Source organism: Pristis pectinata, chromosome 19 (genome assembly GCF_009764475.1).
Source record: "Pristis pectinata isolate sPriPec2 chromosome 19, sPriPec2.1.pri, whole genome shotgun sequence".
In the NCBI taxonomy this organism is placed as follows: domain Eukaryota; kingdom Metazoa; phylum Chordata; class Chondrichthyes; order Rhinopristiformes; family Pristidae; genus Pristis; species Pristis pectinata.
Window position 1 is genome coordinate 28500655 of NC_067423.1, and position 18876 is coordinate 28519530.

An 18876-nucleotide genomic window follows, 5' to 3' on the forward strand; every position below is an offset into this window, starting at 1 on the left:
TTGATTTCCATACCCCTGTCTTTTTAAGTATTGATCACTCGTAGTGTGCTATGATCTTTCACTGTTATTATATTCAGCCCCTTTAGCCATCTGGATATGTTCCAGATTTAACCTACCTTTGTAATTTAATATCTCATGTACACCTATTAAGTCTTCCATGGACTCCTTAATGAAAGGCTGAAGTTCACGTTTCTAACCAAGGAGCATCTTCTCTCTGCACCATTCCAGTAACTCAATGGCTCTTAGTGACCATTGCTGAACACAGAACTCCAAGTGCGATCTGAAGAAAGGTGTACAACTTTAGCCTGATGTTCTTTGATTCATGGAAGTTGATTTTCTGGAGACTTGTACTAGGAAGTAGTTTCACCAGAGGGGTAGGAGGATCTCAGAATTAGAGGAACAAGCTCTGAGCTCATTCTATGCTGCACTATGATTCCATACTGCTCCATTTCACTAAGAAACATGGCCAAGACCTTGTCTCTAACCGTTGGACAGAATGAAACAACCTCACTACACTTTTGCATTTTCTCAAGGGCAAAGGTCATTCATTCCTGTTAATAGGGTAGATATAGCATAGAAGGGGTAGTAGCCAGAGTCTTTTTCCCAGGATGGAAATGTCAAAATATTGGATGGCATAGGTTTAAGATGAGAGGAGGAAAGTTTAAAGGAGATTTTTGAGGCAAGTTTCTTACACAGATAGTGGTAAGTGCCTGGAACGTGCTGCCAGGGGAGGTGATAGAAGCAGATATGACTGCTTGTTTAGGAGGTATTTAGACAGGCACAAAAACAGGTAGGGAATGGAGGGATGTGATCCGTGTGCAGGTTGATAGGATTAGTTTAATTTAGCATCATGGTCAGCACAGACATGGTGGGTTTAAGGGTTCATCCCTGTGCTATACTATTCTGTGTTGTAGCCACTTGGTGATCAATGGTATTTCTACAAAGTGTGTGTGAAACTAGACCTTCAGATGTCAGTTGTGTGCACTGATCAAATATGGGTGTGGAGTACAGAATTACAGTTGTGGTAAGCCTGACAGTAAATGAGCTGCAGTCTGGCACCCAGCATTTTTGGCAGAGAGTGCTGGACCACATGCATTGCACCGTCGGGGTGTGCCAGGCTTCTCAGAACACGTAAACTTCTCCCACGTACATTCCAGGGTCCTCATCTGTTTGGTCTACTGTTTTTTTTTCTAGGACAGTGTTCTGTGATTTGAGAGGAGGATGGCGTTTCATGTGGGATATATGTGAAGTTATTCACATTAGAGGAAGAATGATAAAACAGATTACCGGTTCTCTGCAGCTTGAGAACGCCTGGCTTATGTACAGCCCATGCATAAAAACAAGTGTTTGATAGCAGAGCTCCAGGCTTCTTCCACTGTGTGGGAACTCAGTTCGCAGCCGCATTTCTGACTTGTGAACTATTTGGGTTATTAACAGTTCACAGGAACGGTACCCTGCCATAACCTGGGCACAACCTCAATTATTTAAATGAAGAACTCTTACAGAAAGCTGCAACATAAACGATTTGGGGATCTTTGTACATGAAACATAGAAAGCTGGCATACCAATGCAGCAGGTAATTGGGAAGGCTAATGGAATGCTGGTATTAAATTCAAGGGCGTCAGAGTACAAAAGGAGGGATGTCTTATAACAACTGTATACGGCACTAGTGAGGTACTGTGTACAGGTTTGGTCTCTATTTAAGGAAAGATGTATCATCATTGGAGATAAGAGAAAGTTCACTTGGATGATCCCAGGGATGAGGACATTGTCTTATGTGGAAAAGTTGAACAGGCCGGGTCTGTACTCATTGGAGTTTAGAAAAATGAGAGGTAATCTTATTGAAACATAAAAGATTCTTAGGGGACTTGGCAGAGTAAATACTGATAGAATACTTCCACTCCAGGGAGAGTCTAGGACCAGAATGCAGTGTCTCAAAATGAACTGGTGCCCTTTTGAGGCAGAGATGAGGAAGAATTGTTTCTCTCAAGTAAATCTTTGGAATTCCTTATCCCAGAAAACTGTGGAGGATGAATCCTTGAAAGTGATCAAAGCTGACCCAGATAGATCTTTCATCAGTAAAGGAATCCAGGGTTATAGGGAGAGGCCAGGAAAGTGGACATGAGGAAAGTTTGTTCAACCATGAATTTATTAAATGGCAGAGCAGGAGACAAATAGCCTCTGCTTTTCCTACTTCCTGTGCTCTTATACCAGAATTCCATTCAGGGTAATTCCACCTTGTATTTATCTCGCAGATTATTTCATCAACCATCATACAAAGCCTTGTGTTCTGTACCATTCTACCACTGTGCACAGAACTTACAATGCTGCATTTGAGCCTTGAAGTCAGTCTTGGCTTCACTCCTTTTTAACGTGCCCCTTGCTCAACCTGTAATGCGATGTTTACAAAAGAAACATCTCATTTTTTCTGTATCTTTATCCACTTATCATCTATAAATGTTTTCTGCATTAACTAATCCAAAAGACAAAGTATTCATACTCTGACATTTCTCTGCAAAAAGAAATCTTCAAAACACTTTCCTCAGTCTCTTCATGACCATTTGAAGTTCCTCATTATTTACTTTCTAATTGGAAGTCTTTTCCTATTTACAACATTAATCATTTTTAAGGCATGTAATCAATGTTTCCCTTGCTTTGATGGAAATAGCCCTAGTGGTGAGCAACAGTGGAACATGCATGAATGAATTTTGTATTCATAACAGATCATCAAGAGTATATTCCTTGGATTTTCCGCATTTCAGTCCATTGAGTTAGCTAGATTTCTGTTCTTATTTTTCCCAGTTCCACCCATCTGTAGTTAAGACATTTTGTGTAAATGCATCATGATAATTTTTTCTCTAGTGACTGACCGAAATTTGCATTCAGCATTTCTTCCTGAGTTGTTATGCTCCTACCATATATTGACTCTGAGCATATAAGAAACTATATCAGAAAATCACTGGATGGCGAGTATTTTGGAGCCAGCTAAACCTTCCTTCCAATGTTGTATACTTTGTCTTACAGTACAATCTACCTCTCTCATTCATTGACACACCAAGATGATTAACAACAGAAAGAAAAGTTGTCTTAAATTTCTCCTGAGCCCTCTGCCCAGAGCAACACATCACCTAAGATTTGCTCAATAAATACAACCAATGTTATTAAACTCAGATCAATTTACTGCTTGGTTGGCAGTTCCGTGATCCCAGAAGTGGCCCACAATCTATTGGAACTTGTAATTATGTGTTATTCTAAATAGGTGTTATTTTTTTCTGGCCTCTTTTCAGTCCAGTTGATTTTGTTTAAGTGGTCATACTTTAGGGAGCAAAGGAATGTTTTCATCTGTTTTCTGGAAGCTAATTTTATTATTGCCTTTTAATTCTTGATGATCTGTCAGAGTTAAATATCGGGAATGGAATAATATTCTGCCACCTTCCCCCACACCTCCACTTCATTTGTCTTTGCAATAAAATCAAGCTCCATTCTGAGATACTTTCCATCATTTAAAATGTTCAATCCTAAAACAATTCTTACTGGACGGCATTTAGGGAAGAGTACTGTGCTAAAGACCCAATAAGAGGAACTGTACACACCAAAGGTAATTTTATTAATTAGCGTGATAGTGTCCTGAACTGAATTAAATTGTCAGTACTTTCTTGGTTTAAGCACCCATCCACTTGATAAACAACCTTTTGCCTTGGAAGAGAAAAAAAGAAAAAAAATTAATGTTGGTATCTAATTCAAAACATTAGCATTGCCACAAATTTTTCATAAATTAATTGCCAAACACACTTTGTTAATGAAGAAGATTGTTGATGCTCTCTCTGGTTACCGAAGTGCCAATAACATGAATTAATTCTGTTGCAGTATCTCTAATATCAAGCAGGTTTAAAGAATCCAAAGACAAATAAACTTCGAACTGAAATACCATCCAAAAAATAATGGATAACTTAGCTGTGCAAAATAAAAGCATGAGGGAGATTGAATTGCTGAGAGATTATTTGGGAGGCATTGAGCAAGAATTTATAAAGCCTGGCAGAGTTTTACACAGATTCAGTCATAAGGCTATTTCTCAATATAGTCATTGGCCATTACCATCAAGATTAAGTGGGAAGGGCACTCATGGGGATGAATATTAAATTTAAATTAGTCATACAACTTAAAAGTTGCAGAGTTACTTCTTTAAAAGAAAATGTCTGATTAAATTTAAGGATAAACACAAATTTAAATGGAAATGAACAACAAATTGTTCTCTATTTGGGAGCTCCATAATAAATTAATTATAGTTTAAGATAATGTAAAATGTTAATTTTAACAATAAGTTGCTATATTAAAAGTCCACACAGTCAGCAGAGAACCTTTCCCAGTGACACTACCTATTAGGGATTCTTGCTAAGTTCTAAGAATGATCTAATAAAATTGTTCCTCCGATCCTTCTACAGCTCTATTAGGTTAATGATGTTACGAATCAAAGATGGCTGTGAGACAAGAGATAGTGGGTCACTTGATATCTTTGCCATTCATCAGGCACACTTGCCTAACAAACCCAGCATGAGGTCTGAATCGTTTTCTGGATTGGGCCTGATTTGCTTAAATGCTTTAAAGGACTACCACACTGAGTACTGTTTTGGAGAAATCCATCAACATAAACAAGCAGTGTAGGACAGGGCTGGGCTGGCCAATTGCTGAATGTGACAAAAAAATCTTATGAAAAAGGTTTTAATGGCAAAGCACAGTGAAAGAGCAATTTTGATGCCCTATTACCCAAGAACTGTCAAAATACCTATGATTGTCTCCACTACATCCAGTGTTTGCTTATTGTGATGTTGGTTCTGACTTATTTCCACTTTGTCATGTGAAGTTAACAGTTGTCACTTGTAACTTTACCAGAATGGTGTCGGGGTCTTAAATCTCCCAATTTGCACTGAATAATATGCTCCCATCTATTTCTGACACAGATGATCTAAAACAAGGACGTTGAAAATAGCAACAAGCAGGCATCTGCCAAGAGATCAGTTGAAACTTTATTTTTTTTGTCATTTTGATCTTGCCACAATTCCAGCTCTCCTTGTATTGAGAAAAAGGAAGTTGTATGAGAGACCAAATCGGGGCTGGTAGATCCCTTCCATCATATGATGGATTGGAGATTAGGATCAAGAAGAGTTTATAATAAAATTTGTTCTTTAATTGAAGTGTGTTGCTTCTAGTTCAGCGGTCCGTTCACCACAGGAAGCATCAACGTCACTTGCTATAATTGGATCATCCCGTCTTTGCCCATATGTTTAGTGACTGAAGCAGGTAGCACAGATCAGAGCAATGAACTAATCAGTGGAATGAAATTCTGCTCTCTTCTAGCGGTCACTCAACTGTAACAATACATATGTGGATGAGGGGCGAATGTATCGCACTGCCATTGGAGAGTCTACAGCCTCCATGGAGAGCACTGTCAGGTCAGCCAAGAGCCACAATAGCTGCATTGCTTATAAACTCAGGTAATCAGGTGAAGGGTGCATGACTCTGATCTGTCCTGCTGCACTAACATAATCCATTTCATGGTCTGTTACCACCATGCTGTATTAATTTGCACAAATTAATGGTCACTTGTGCCTTGTAATCTTTCGTTCACTATATCTATTTGGTTGTACTTTAATTTACCTATCTTATTACTGCTATCTACGCTTTTCATTAAAACTAAACACTTGCAATGAGATATGCAAAATCATGAAAATGCGATGACTTGGCACCAGATGTTAATTGAAGCGAAATGCTTAATTTCTGGTTAAGTAAAACCCGAGGCTGTATAAATTTATTTGGAATACTGCCAGCTTATGACTCAATTGTAATATTGCGTGTGTACAAAATAATGTCTGCTCTAAAATACATTGAACTGTACAGAAGACAATGTGTATGATTACATGGTGAAATTAGAGCACTCAGGAGTAAATGGCTGAGCTGGTTAAGACAGCACTAGTGTCTTCTATCTTTGTAGAATTTAGAAGTAAAATCAGTGAAGAGATGAATTCCTGCAGGCAATTGATAGATGTATTTTCATTAGGAGATAGCTAATTATTCCACAGTAGTTTCCCTTTAGTGTTTTTCTTTTCATTTTTTTTGTACCATCAGCCACCTATTCATTAGACTCTGACCTCTTCCTCCTATAAACTTTGTTTTACTGTGGATTTTGCTAGATTTGACCTAAGACAGTGACCAAGTTTTGAACAGTTATTATTCACTATTCGATAAATGCTTGTGACCCATTCTTTTTCCCATCGATCCAGCCAGTTCTCATATTCTCTTGAAATAGCAGGCTGGAGACCTCTGACATGGTCAAACTAAGTAAACTTGGGTCACGGATCCTCTGGTCTTCATGAGACTACTTGCTGCCTTTTCTCAAATGTAGTACCTGATTGTCCTAGACTTTTTTCTTGAGAAGGCAATATGTTTTCTGTTCATGGAATTGCTTGTCTATTTGCTTAAAGTAGAATCAAGAGAGATCCATTTGTAAACAGCCATAACCTTACAATGGCTTCTCTTGGTTCATTGTCTAATTTTGAGCAAATTATATTAGTACCTAAACGGTTCTGCATCTGTTCTTAGGGATGAAGCTCAGAGGGTGAGTTTATTGTCAAGTCAAGCAGAAGTTGGGCAAACTGAACCAGATTCTTCAATATTCCACAAAAAAATAAAGAAACCTGATGGTAAGGCTTTTCAGACTAGTTGTTCTGATAATCCATTTCTCCAAAATGTGCACTTTGATGGTTAATTGACAATTTAAAGAACATTGACAGTATTCTGAATACAATAATTTCTGATACAGAACAAATGCAAATAATTGGAAAAATTTCAAATGAAGGAAATAGTGAATTTACAATCTGATGATATTTTTAGCAATCTATTTGAAACTTATAAGTAATTATTTTCAAACTTTGGTGTCAGAATTTCATTTACTGATACCAAACAGATACTTAATATAAATAGTCCACGGGCCCAGGACCGATATAAGGCCTGATCTGGATTTAACTGATAATGATATCACCATTGCTCTTGTGAGAGTCTAGGTGATGGCTAAGACGTGGCAGAATTTGTGACTGTCGTTGATGGTAATCAGTGTGTACACATTATCCTTATTCTTGGTAATGGACTTTTCCCCCACTTGCTTCTTTATTCCAGAGCCAGATTCTGACTCAGACAGTGAACTTTCCCTGGAAGATGATCACAGCAGCTCCTATGCTTCAAGTCATTCATCAGATAGTGAAGAAGATGAATTTCAAGCAGATCCCAATCCCAAATGGAAGCAAGGGGCACCCAAAAATAATGAAAGAAATCCCATGCACAGTACGCCAAAGGGTAAGACACAGCACCGCAAGAAACGGTGGGAAGTGATACCTCGAATGAAAGGGAATCTAACATTGTCCAACTACCAACAGAACACTGCTGCTAGAGTAGTCCACCATATCCAGAGATACTCCTCCAACTGAGGCTTCATTTAAAAATAATTCAGATTCTTGTCACATACTTTTGCACAGAGAATCACAATGATATGTATTTGGAAGTAATGCTTAGACAATGCAGATTCTTCACAGTAGCTGTAAACAGACAAAAGTGGACACTGAGCAAAAAGAGATTTTTGGTGAGCAATAAGCCAAGGATCCATTGGGTAATCATTGCGGTGTGGAGCGGCTGCAGGTTCTGGCATATTGAGAGTGTTGCCTGGAAACGTGGACATCTTAGGATTCATGTTAGATCTTCTTTAAGTATTGGTCCAATGTTTCTGAAACTTGAATGTTATATGTTTTGTGAGAATTAAAAATACAGAGGTGGATTTCTAGTTGAACTTTAGCCTGTATTTCCCTCAACAGCTGAATCCATGCCCAATCATGGAAAACAGTACTGGCCTGCAGAATGTACAACAGCCAGCGATAGTGAGGACCATGGAGTACCCGAGAAACTGAAGGTGGAGACGAAAGTAAATGTTGAGTTTCACAGAGAAAATAATCATTGTGGTGACATTCCGAGGGCAAGTGAGGGTGAGCCACAGGAAAAGGAAGTCCCACCTGCACCTCAGCCAAACTCCAATCCACAACCAGAGCAAAGAAAAGGCAAGTATTCCTCTCAAAGTGGCAAAGGAATTACTTTCTTTGTCGGAAATAAAGTGTGAAGCATATAAATCTTTTTCATTTGAAGTTTAAGGAATTTGTTTTGTTTTGAAAGCAATCTTCTGCTGAATTTAATTTAGCTACTGAAAGTCAAAAGGGGGACAGGGCAAGACTGCTTGTAGGTTCTTCTTAAAGTTTTGAACAGAGGGCACATCTCTGGAACCATGCTGCTGCAGTGGGTGAATTTAATGATTCTCAACTAGAACACTGGAGAGAGGACTAGCTGATCTACTTATTACCAGTTTAATGTTTACACTGCAGGAATGTGTAATATGTTGCATGGCAGTAGTCTGGGTAGTTAGTTGGTTAGCCTGCCAACCCTTCGGGTCTGATTGAAAGCATTAGGTCCCATCTGTAAATCACCTTTTAAATATTGGATTTTTTTTTGCCACACTGCACTGATTAAGAGTGGTTATAGCTGGTAGAATATCCAGGTCTCCAGTCACACAACCCAATGATTGCATGGAGGTTGGAAAGCAAAAATACTGCAAATGTTGGAAATCTAAAATAGAAGCAGAAAATGCTGGACTCAGCAGTTCAGGCAGCATCTGTGAAGAGAGAAACAGAGTTAATGTTTCTTGACGATGACATTCATTGAGGAAATTTAGAAATTGAACGTGTTTTAAATTGCAGGGAAGTGGAGAGGTGGAACAACCCTAGGAGATGTGCACAACAATGGTGCTTCACCAGCCAATGTTCCATTGGTACTCTAGTGGGAGATCACCTCTGCCCTCTGAAGATCCACCCAGGTCAGCAAGATGATGAATTTGTGATGCAGGGAATCAGGGCTGTTGCTCCTTCCACCAGAGAATATTGATGACTTGCCCACAGAGATCCAAAATAATTATTGGAAGAACTACAGATAGGTTAAGTCTAACTAAATAGTTCTTCTAAACAGGTTTACCACCTACTTGTATCGGAATTCCTCCTATTACCATAAGATTTTCAAATCAATTGTAACTGAACATTACTGCAGCAAATTTGTAGAGTTTGTTAAGCATTTACAAGTCAATATAAATAATGGGGTTGAGGTTCGTTGAAGGCAAAGAAAATGAGGAAAAAGTAAAAGTGTGTTTTCGTTTTGGTTATGTGGATATTTGAAAATACCTTCAATTGAAATTCTATGATGCATTGAAGTATGTGTTCTTTTCTGTTGCAGGTATTCTTAAAAATAAAGTCACTTATCCACCACCTTTAAAAGAAAAGAATCGTATAAATCAAATACACAATGAGCTCTCCAATTGTAAAGCAACAACCATTTCCTCACAGACCTCTTCAATAGTGTCCAGTGATGGCACACGCACAGCCGCAGGCACAGGCATATTGATAAGGCAGCCAAGCAGGCAACAATCAAGAGAACAGTTAAACGGGATGATGCCAATACCCATGAGTATTAGAACGGGCACAAGCACTGCCCATGGAGATACTTCCGATTCTGAGTAAGTATCCTGTGTAAAATGAAATGTTTCTCCAAGTAATATGACCAGTTCTGTTTGTGACTATGCCAGTAGGCCCTAGCATCTTTAATATTTGCACAATAACTTAAAGATCTTTTATTGAAATGATCATTTGTAAAAAAAAACAAATACCAATGCCAAAAATCATTGGTTAGACTTGACCAAGCCCATTTTTCTAACAGACAATGAGCACTTAATAACTTGCATTCAGATAGAGTATTGCTGAACAGTGCACACCATTTCTGATCCAGGAAATCTGAGTATGCATGTGTGTTTAAACTTGGAGTTCCAGAAACTGTTGCCAGTAAATCCCTGGTCCTTCTAATGGTGCTCCCTCCTGTTAACATAGCAAATAGAGATCAGTGAACAATTGTTCTGGTTACAAAGAACCCCTGAAACTATTGTACCATGTTGCTGAATGGCACACTAAACCATGGTTACTGCATACAAACTCTCCAGCCCTAAAGAAATTTAAGCATGTAGATTGTCACTTTCTCAGATAAATATTTCAAAATTCCAAACTGATTTAAAATAAAAATACTGTAAATACTTAGCAGGTCAGATTGCATCTGTGGAGAGAAAAGTAGTTAATATTTCAGGACATGACTTTGCATCAAAACTGGGAAAAGTTGGAGACAACATTTTTTTTTGCTTTTTGATAATTTCAAGCTTGTTATTTCTGATTCTTTCTTAATCATATATGTATCTTCCAGTCTTTATTTCACGGTGCTTTGTATGTTCAAAAAGTTAGCTTAACATTGCTTGCCGGCTTGCTTGAGAATTCTTCAGCGTAATTCATAGCTCTTCTGCCTGATGACATCAGCCTTGCTGGACACAAGGATTCTACTTGAAATGATACCCGTCAGTAATTGATGTCAGCTGGGGAGGGAGGGGGGTGGGGGATGCATGCTACTGAGATCGTTGGTTATCAGTGGATAGGTTGCTACTGAGTCAGAGGCAGATATTGTTGCTTTAACATTGACCACAAAGTCTGATTTTACTTTTATGTATAAAATATCAGAAGTATTTTTTACCATTAATATTTGCACATATTACTTTCAAAGGACAATCAGTAATTGTCCTTTGAAAGTAAGATGTACAAATATAAACAAAATATTCCAAATGTGCCAATTATTAAATAATTAAAATTGAGAAAATGTTTGCTTTAGAATGGAACTAAAGGTTATAGAAATATGTATGACGACAGACAACCAGGAGAGCAGATCTTCCACTGAGCTGGTGTTTGCTGGCTGCCTGTTCCTGGAACCTGCTGCTGCTTCCTGTGTGATCCCAGGCATGGTCTTCCATTGTGAGGCCTGCTCCCAGCACATCAGGGAGGGTTGGGGAGGCTAACTCGGTGTAACATTGCACGGCATGTGGCCAGCTGCACTCACAGGATGGCATCGACAGCCGGTAATACCCTGACCCCAGGCTCAGTGGGCATCAGAACTGAATATGGTGAATCTAATTGGGAATGTGAGGAGTGACGAAGACACAAAGGGCTTCATAGAGATATGGACAAGTGAAGTGAATGGGTGACAGCATGGCAGATGGAGTATAATGTGGGAAAAATGTGAGCTTATTCACTTTTGCAGAATAAGCAAAAACGCTGAGTATCTTTGAAATAGTAAATGCTGGAAACACTTGGTCAGACAGCATTAGCAGAAAGAGAAGAAATTTACATTTTTAGAATGGATGAAGGGTCTTTAATGTGAAGCATTATCTGTTTCTCTTTCTGCAGATGCTGCCTGACTCACTGAGTGTTTCCAACATTTTCTGATTTTTGTTTTCTCTCTCAGGTTTCCAGCATCCACAGTTTTTGACTTTCATTACCTTTTAAATGGTGAGAGATTGGGAAATGTTGATGTTCAAAGAAGCCTTGGCACCCTTGTATGTCACTTGAAAACTAATGTGCAGGTGCAGCATATTAGGAAGACCAATGGCATATAAGGCCTTCATTGCAAGGGGTGTTTGAGTTTAGAAATGAGGAAGCATTGCTACAATTGTACAGGGTGTGTTGATGAGGCCAGACCTGGACTACTGTGCATGGTTTTGGTCCCCATATTGAAGGAAGGATGTATGAGCATTGGAGGCAGTCCAAAAGATATTTTCTAGGACATTTCTGGGATGATAGGGTTGTTGTATCATGAGTGGCTAAAGAAGTTGATCGGTATTCTTTGAAATTTGGAAGAATGAGGGGTGATCTTATTGATTCAAAGGGGGTATACCAGGGTAGCTGTTGAGATGCTTCCACTGATGGGAAAGTTTCAAATGAGGGGACATAGTTACATGAATCAGGGGTGATCATTTAAAACCGAGGTGTGTAGCAATTTTGTCTCAGTGGCAGTGAATCTCTGGAATTCTCTACCTCGGAGGGTTGTGGACACTAGATCATTGGGGTACTTAAAGAGGAGGTAGATACATTTTTGAAAGATTGGGGAATCGAAGGCCGTGGGAATGGGCACAGAAGAGGAGCTGAGGCCTGGGGCAGATCAGTCATGATCATATTGAATGGAGGGGCAGGCTTGAAGGATGGAGTGTTTCCCCAGCACCTATCTTCTGATGTTCTTGTGTTCTCGACCTTGCTCAAATTGACTTAAGCAAATATCAATGCAGACGTTTTTATTGGAACTGATAGGCACATGATACATCAGTGAATAACTTATTTTCCCATCATTTCCTTCAAATCTCATACTCAGTGATTCTCCCTCTCCCCCCTCGCTCACCTACTAAAGCTCATTCATTCCCCTTTGCTCACACACAGTGACACTCACTGTTCTCTCTCTCGCCTCATGGCCACAGTGACACACACTCTTACTCTACTCACTTACACTTAGTGTCACTCACTCCTCCTGTCCCTCGCTCACTCCCTCCCCCTCTCATGTACATTGACTATCTCTCATCCCATTCCTCCCCTCACCATCACACAGTAGCACTCCCCCCTCCCTCCTGTCACTCACACAGACTCACTCAGTCCCTCTCCTCATTCACACACAATGACACTCACTCACTCACTCCCTCCACACACACAGTGATGATTACTCCTTCCCTGCCCATACTTGCACACAGCAATACTCACACCACCCCTCCCCACATTCACTTTCAGTGACACTTCCTCCTAGTCACTCACACAGTGAGACTCACTCCCTCACTCTTTGTTGTGCTCCCTCACCCATCCATCACTCTCCTACTTTTCCCTGTTGCCTATATGCTGTTTAACCCTAGGGTCATCTCAATACTTAGGCTTTTTCCCAAACATATCTATGCATTGTTTGTGCCATTCCAAAGGTTAACAGTGAGCTTATGCTCACCAGACCAGATAAACTATGTCACTAGCATGTGGACAAGCATTTATCTTAAAAGTAATTTTGTTGCTTTATGCACCTAATTTGCATACTTTAAACCAGGTACATTACCAGTTCAAGATTTGCTTTCTGGTTGAATGTATGGACCCTGAATATCCTCTGAATATGATTTTGCCATTTATGCTTGGGTGATGCCCATAGCTGCCCTGATTTTCTCAGACTTAGTGAAAGAACACCAGATTACTGTACAGGTGAGCACAACATTGATACTTGCCTGCCTGTTGGAACCAGAAAAACTCTATGTCAGCCAGGCTTTGGGAGGGGTTGTTGTTCAACCATTCCCATCCCAACCCCAGCCACTTCCCATTAAATATCATCTTCTTGCAGAATGGTGACATTCATACTGTCTGTTAATATTCCAAATATGTTTACCATAGAAATTAATCTCCCTCTCCATAATGATTGTATCCTAGCAATGAAACTGCAAAACCCCATTAAACCAAGCACCTGAGGGACTTTTTTGTTTGTTACAGAACCTCTGAAGCAGCATACAGTGACTGCCAAGACTGTAAATGCCTAGCAGAGGTGTGTTGACCAGACATGCCATAGAACCTCACAGACACTAGAAACTAAAACGCCTTCTACCTTTAGTCAAGCAAAAGCTATTAACATTGATTACTTCATTTAGCTGCTGAATACCATGTGTTATACTATAAGGTAGAATACCCTACAGAAAAGCAAAGTGGCCAATATATCTTTTTTTTTAAACAAACCTTTATCTTATCTTCCCAGATTATTTTCCTTCCCTTCCACTTTTCTCCATCCCTTTTCCTCGCCTGCTGAAGATGGCAATACAGATCTAAAAACAGATTTGTGAGTGTGCGTAATAGATCGATATGTCAGCTATTCAGCTGGAGTTCCCATGTACGGGTCTTGTCAGTGAATATGGGAAAACCTTCCAACAATGTGTATGGATTGGGATTTGAGGTGTGCCAGGGGATGGAACTGGAATGGAAATGACAGAGCTGGATCCAAGGTTCACACTATTCACACTTTGCTGCAGAACAACAGCAGGCTGCGGGTGTGGACAGTGACCGAGTTGGGCCCACTTCTCTCAAGACAAACGAGATGAAGTTAAGGTGATCCCAAATCTGTCAGCCACATTGAGCCAATGACCTTCCTGTTCTGTAATGTCTTGTACCTCGCTGTGTGGTTGGATTGGACCCTGAGCTAGTGGTGAACACGTTGTTATCTTTGTTTTCCCTTATTTTGTTTATTTGATGTTTCTTACTCCTCTGTTTAAAGTTTATTGTCGAGTAGTCCCTGGGTCCCCACTAGTGTCATCCCATTCCCTCCCACATCTCATCCCCATGTATATTCTTCATCCGTGGGGTGATTTTTTTTAAATGCTGACGTTCATTTTATTAATAATCCCTTCATTTATTTAGAGTCTGTAATATTACTCTATCACAGAATTTTCTGGAATTAAAGTGCAGTAACTATTATATTGATCTGGTATCATTACCCTAGTAAAGGCTTTACTTGTTTATTAAATGAGAACGGCAAAGGATGAGCACTTGAAAGAAAAGACAACATCTGTCTTCCTCTGTGTCCTGAGAGCACTAGTTGCTAAGGAGTATCACTGTCATGGAAGAACTTGAACTCTTTCCCACAAGTGTCAATGACTGAAGTACTTATTCCGCAGGTGTCACTGCTCATTCTGGGATTACTGTAGTCCCCATCACGATTGCCATTTACGAAAGAATTTGGAAAGGAGGAGGATGAGAGGAGACATGATAGAGGTATATAAAATATTGAGAGGAATAGATAGAGTAGACAGTCAGCGCCTCCTTCCCAGGGCACCAATGCTCAAGACGAGAGGTCATGGCTTTAAGGTTATGGGTGGGGGGTTCAGGGGAGATGTCAGAGGGAGGTTTTTCACCCAAAGAGTGGTTGGTGCATGGAATGCACTGCCTGGGGTGGTGGTGGAGGCAGATACATTGAACAGGTTCAAGAGCTTGTTGGATAGGCATATGGAGGAACGTGAGATAGAAGGATATGCGGGAGGAAGGGGTTAGGTAGTGTGAGGGTGGTCTGATGGACGGCACGACACAGTGGGCCGAAGGGCCTGTTTTGTGCTGTATGGTTCTATGGAAGGGAATTGATGCAGTTTGTGTTGTGATTTTTTTTGTCATAATAAATTAGTTTCTCCAATGCAATGACATAATGAAAGGTTTTGATGCAATTTGCATTATTATGTGGTAATTTTTTTAAGTTAATGAAGAAGAGATCTAGCAAATGATTTTTCACAAAGATGATAACTTTACTGTACTCTAAATATTTCCATTCAATTAATTGTCACACTTGTGAATGCTCACTAGACACTTTAACGCACGGAAACAAGTTGACCTGATATGTACCTGATTATGACTTTAAAACAGAAAAACATTTATTTTCAGCAGGTCAGGCATCATCTGTGGAGAAAAAAAAAGTTAACATTGTAGGTCAATGGCCTTGCACGCTTTAATAATTATAGGGAAAGGTTACTGTTCTCAATTCCTCTAGATACTTGTTCTGTTTCCACTCCAGTTTTCATTTTCTTGCCACATCTGCCTCATTTTCACCAGTGGTGTCCTGGTGTACATTTCCATCCCTCACCTCAACAATCTTGAGAGCCCTCTGCTTCTTTGAATGGAGGCCCATCTAGTTCCTCTCCACCATCACTATCCTTTATCTGGCTGAAGTTGTTATCACACTGAACTTCACCTTGGACTCCACTTACCTCCTCCAAATAAAAAATGTGGCGATGGGAGTATCCATAAGCCCAAACTTGGTTGGGTATGTGAACATTCCTGGTTTCAGTCTTATCCAGGTTCTTTCCCTCCTACTTCTTTGATAAATTGATGACTATATTAGTGCCATTTGTTGCTCTTGCCCCAACCCAAGTATATTTCCAACAATTTCCACCCTTTTCTCACCTTCTTATGGTCTATCTCTGACCCTTACCTTCCTCAATTTTTCATTCAACGTTGTGAGATTGTGGCTAGTTTCTGGATCCATGGTATCCGTTCTGACAATGCTTCCTCCATCATGCTTGCAGTATGTTTTCCTTTAGTTCAGCTGAAGATTTCTCTCCACCATGGTTGGAGGCACCTCAACAGTTAAGAGGCATTTAGACAGTCACATGAACAAGCAGGGAATGAAGGGATATAGACCATGTGCAGTTTAAATTAGCATCGTGGTCAGCACAGACATCGTGGGCTGAAGGACCTGCTCTTCTGCTCTATGTTCTAACTGTGTCCATTTCAATTTTTACATGTTTGTTTTCACCCCTTCTCTTCCTGTCCAAAGGCAGAATAGTGTTTCTCTTGTCCTCACACGACACCCCTTCCCACCCTGCTGAAACCTCACTTCAATGGCTCGTCCTCCTCAATTTCTGACATCTCCAAAATAATGCCACCACCAGGCACGCATTCTCATCTTTGTTCTTTCAATAATCTATTACATGTTTTGTACATCGGCAGGAATTGCAACAACTTCCCCATTATCTCCTCCAAAGGCTCTTTTCAGATGGAAGACCATTTACCCACCCAGCTTAGTACATTGCAGTGTTGTAAGAGCCACATTCTCAACCGATGTGCTGCACCAATATCAGGTCCCAAATTCGCAGCATGACTTTTATTAGAGAATTGGGTCTTTATCTTATTATGCTAATGACAGGAACAGAAGTTGTTTCTGGTAGTTTTCCATCCCAAAGTCAGTACTCCTGAATTCACTTGTGCTTTATGACCCTTGCGGTAATTTTTGTGCCAAATTCTGGATTTGCTGCAATATTTTTAATCAGTTAATCTCCCCGCCTTCCATCCCAGCACATTTTCTGACTACGTTGATCTGCTGACGATGGGGGCACCTCCTAGGCCGGAGGATCCAAACAGATTGGCTGATGGCTTTGTGGAGCACCTCTGCAAGTTTGATCCGAAGCTCTAAGTTACATGTTATTGTAATTCTCAGTCCCACCCTGATCTCTGTCCATGGTCTCCTATACTTTTCCAATGAAGCTCAATGAACATCACCTCATCTTCCAGCCAGGCACATTGTGGCATTCCAAACTCAACACTGAGTTCAACATTTGTATTTCGTATTTCCAGCATTTTCTATTGGTACTTCCAGGAAATTAGTCTACTTTACTTATTCACACCTCTTCCAGACTGGCAGTTTACTTTACCGTTCTTGCTTTTCTTCTCCTTGCTCTGCCATTTCCTTTTTTTCAGTTACTCTCCCTGCCTTCCATCCCAGCACATTCTGTGACCACATTGATCTGCCTTTTGTTCTTGCCTTCCCACTTTCCTTCATCTGCTTCTTAAAACTAGTTTATCCCTGATTTTTCTCCGTTCAGATGAAAGGTCATTGACCTGACACAGTAACTCTGTTTCCCTTTTCACAGATGTGGCCTAACCCGCTGAGTACTTACAATATTTGCTGTTTTTATTCCAGATTTCTCATATCTGCAACATTTTGTGTTTCCTTTGGCCTTGTACCTTCATCCCTTTGGTCATTTAATCACATTCTCTTTCAAAGCCTTTCTTTATTTCTATCCCCTCCTCTCCCCATCTGTGGCTCTTCCTCTGCATCTTAAACAAAATAATTACATCTAACTTTTTCCGGTTTTGATATTCAGATTTTCAGCATCCACAGTATTGATCTATTTATAGTTGTTTTATTTTGTTCCGAGTGCTGATCATTGAAGCTGTATCCTACTGGAAGAGCTTAATATTGTAAATTATTTATTATGTTATTTAGTGAGGCATAAGAACCCTGGTAGCAAGTGAATTCTGTAACCGTGGACTTTGTTACGCTGATGCCTTTTGGGACGAGAGGATTGACCTAGCAAGAGAGACTAAATGGTTTGAGCCTGCATTCCTTAGAGTTTAAAAGAATGAGGGGTAACCTTATTCAAACATATAAGAACCTAAGGGGGCTTGACAGGTAGATGTTGGGATGGTTCAGCTCGTGGAAGAGTCTTAACCAAGGGGGCATAACTGCAAGTGCCTGTCATTTAAAGCTGAAGTACATAGAATTTTCTTCATGCACAGGATGTTGAATCTGTGGAAGTCTCTGCCTCTGCAGGTGATGGATCATTAGAAGTATTTAAAGCAGAGGTGGATAAATATTTGCTAGATTGAGGAATAAAGGGGTATGGAGAAATGGCACAGAAGAGGAGTTGAGGCCAGCATAGATAAGCCGTGATCAAATTGAATGGTGGGGCAGGCTTCAAGGGCTGGCTGGCCTACTCCTGCTCCTATTTTCTTGTGTTTTGAACTTCCAATATATTGTGCTCTGATTTCAAGCAGACTGGAGTGAGATATGTACTGCAAGTTTAAATGTCCTCCAGATTCCAGCATCTGCAGTCTCTTGTGTCTCCTATGTATTGCAAGTTGCATGTTCTATTAACCTTTAACACAAGCACTTTTTACAAGCTATACTATTTCGCTATTTTTAATATTACACTTTAAATAATGCTAATATAATAGAAATGCTAATTGCCAGTTATTTTTCAATATATAACAACCAAATCATACAGGTGAGAGGATGTAGGAGAATGCTTGCTAACTTTGTAGAAATTTATGAAGTCAAATTTAGAAGACAAATGATTTTCATTTTTTATTAAATGTAATACAAATTAACTTCAGAAAGTATATTCAAATTTTTTTTCTCTGAATTCATAAAAGGAACTTTCATACCTGGAGTTTTACAGCATTAACCTGTGAGAAAATCTAACCTAAAGTTATATAACTTGGCTTTGTAAATTAACTACATTGGGCTTCATGCTTTTAAAATATGACTGCAAAGATTGTTTTTAACCTTCTCCACAGTTTCAGCATTGTGATTTAAAACTGCATGCTTTCGCTTTGAACTTACCTGTTAGTACTGCATAACCATGGTTCTGCATGTTTCCCC

General features: G+C 39.8%; 1 protein-coding gene across 4 annotated transcripts in view; it reads left to right on the forward strand.

The window, feature by feature from the left end:
- celsr1a (cadherin EGF LAG seven-pass G-type receptor 1a) overlaps positions 1-18876 on the forward strand; it is a 281143-nt gene that overhangs the window by 260807 nt on the left and 1460 nt on the right. For 2 of the 4 annotated variants that reach the window (XM_052033623.1, XM_052033625.1), the window contains exons 31-35: positions 5356-5492; positions 6598-6698; positions 7171-7347; positions 7860-8099; positions 9316-9595. In XM_052033623.1, coding sequence (XP_051889583.1) covers positions 5356-5492; positions 6598-6698; positions 7171-7347; positions 7860-8099; positions 9316-9595 — 935 coding nt within the window. Of the gene's footprint in view, positions 1-5355; positions 5493-6597; positions 6699-7170; positions 7348-7859; positions 8100-8789; positions 8906-9315; positions 9596-18876 lie in introns of those variants that run through there. The other 2 variants (XM_052033627.1, XM_052033626.1) reach the window with 2 other exon arrangements.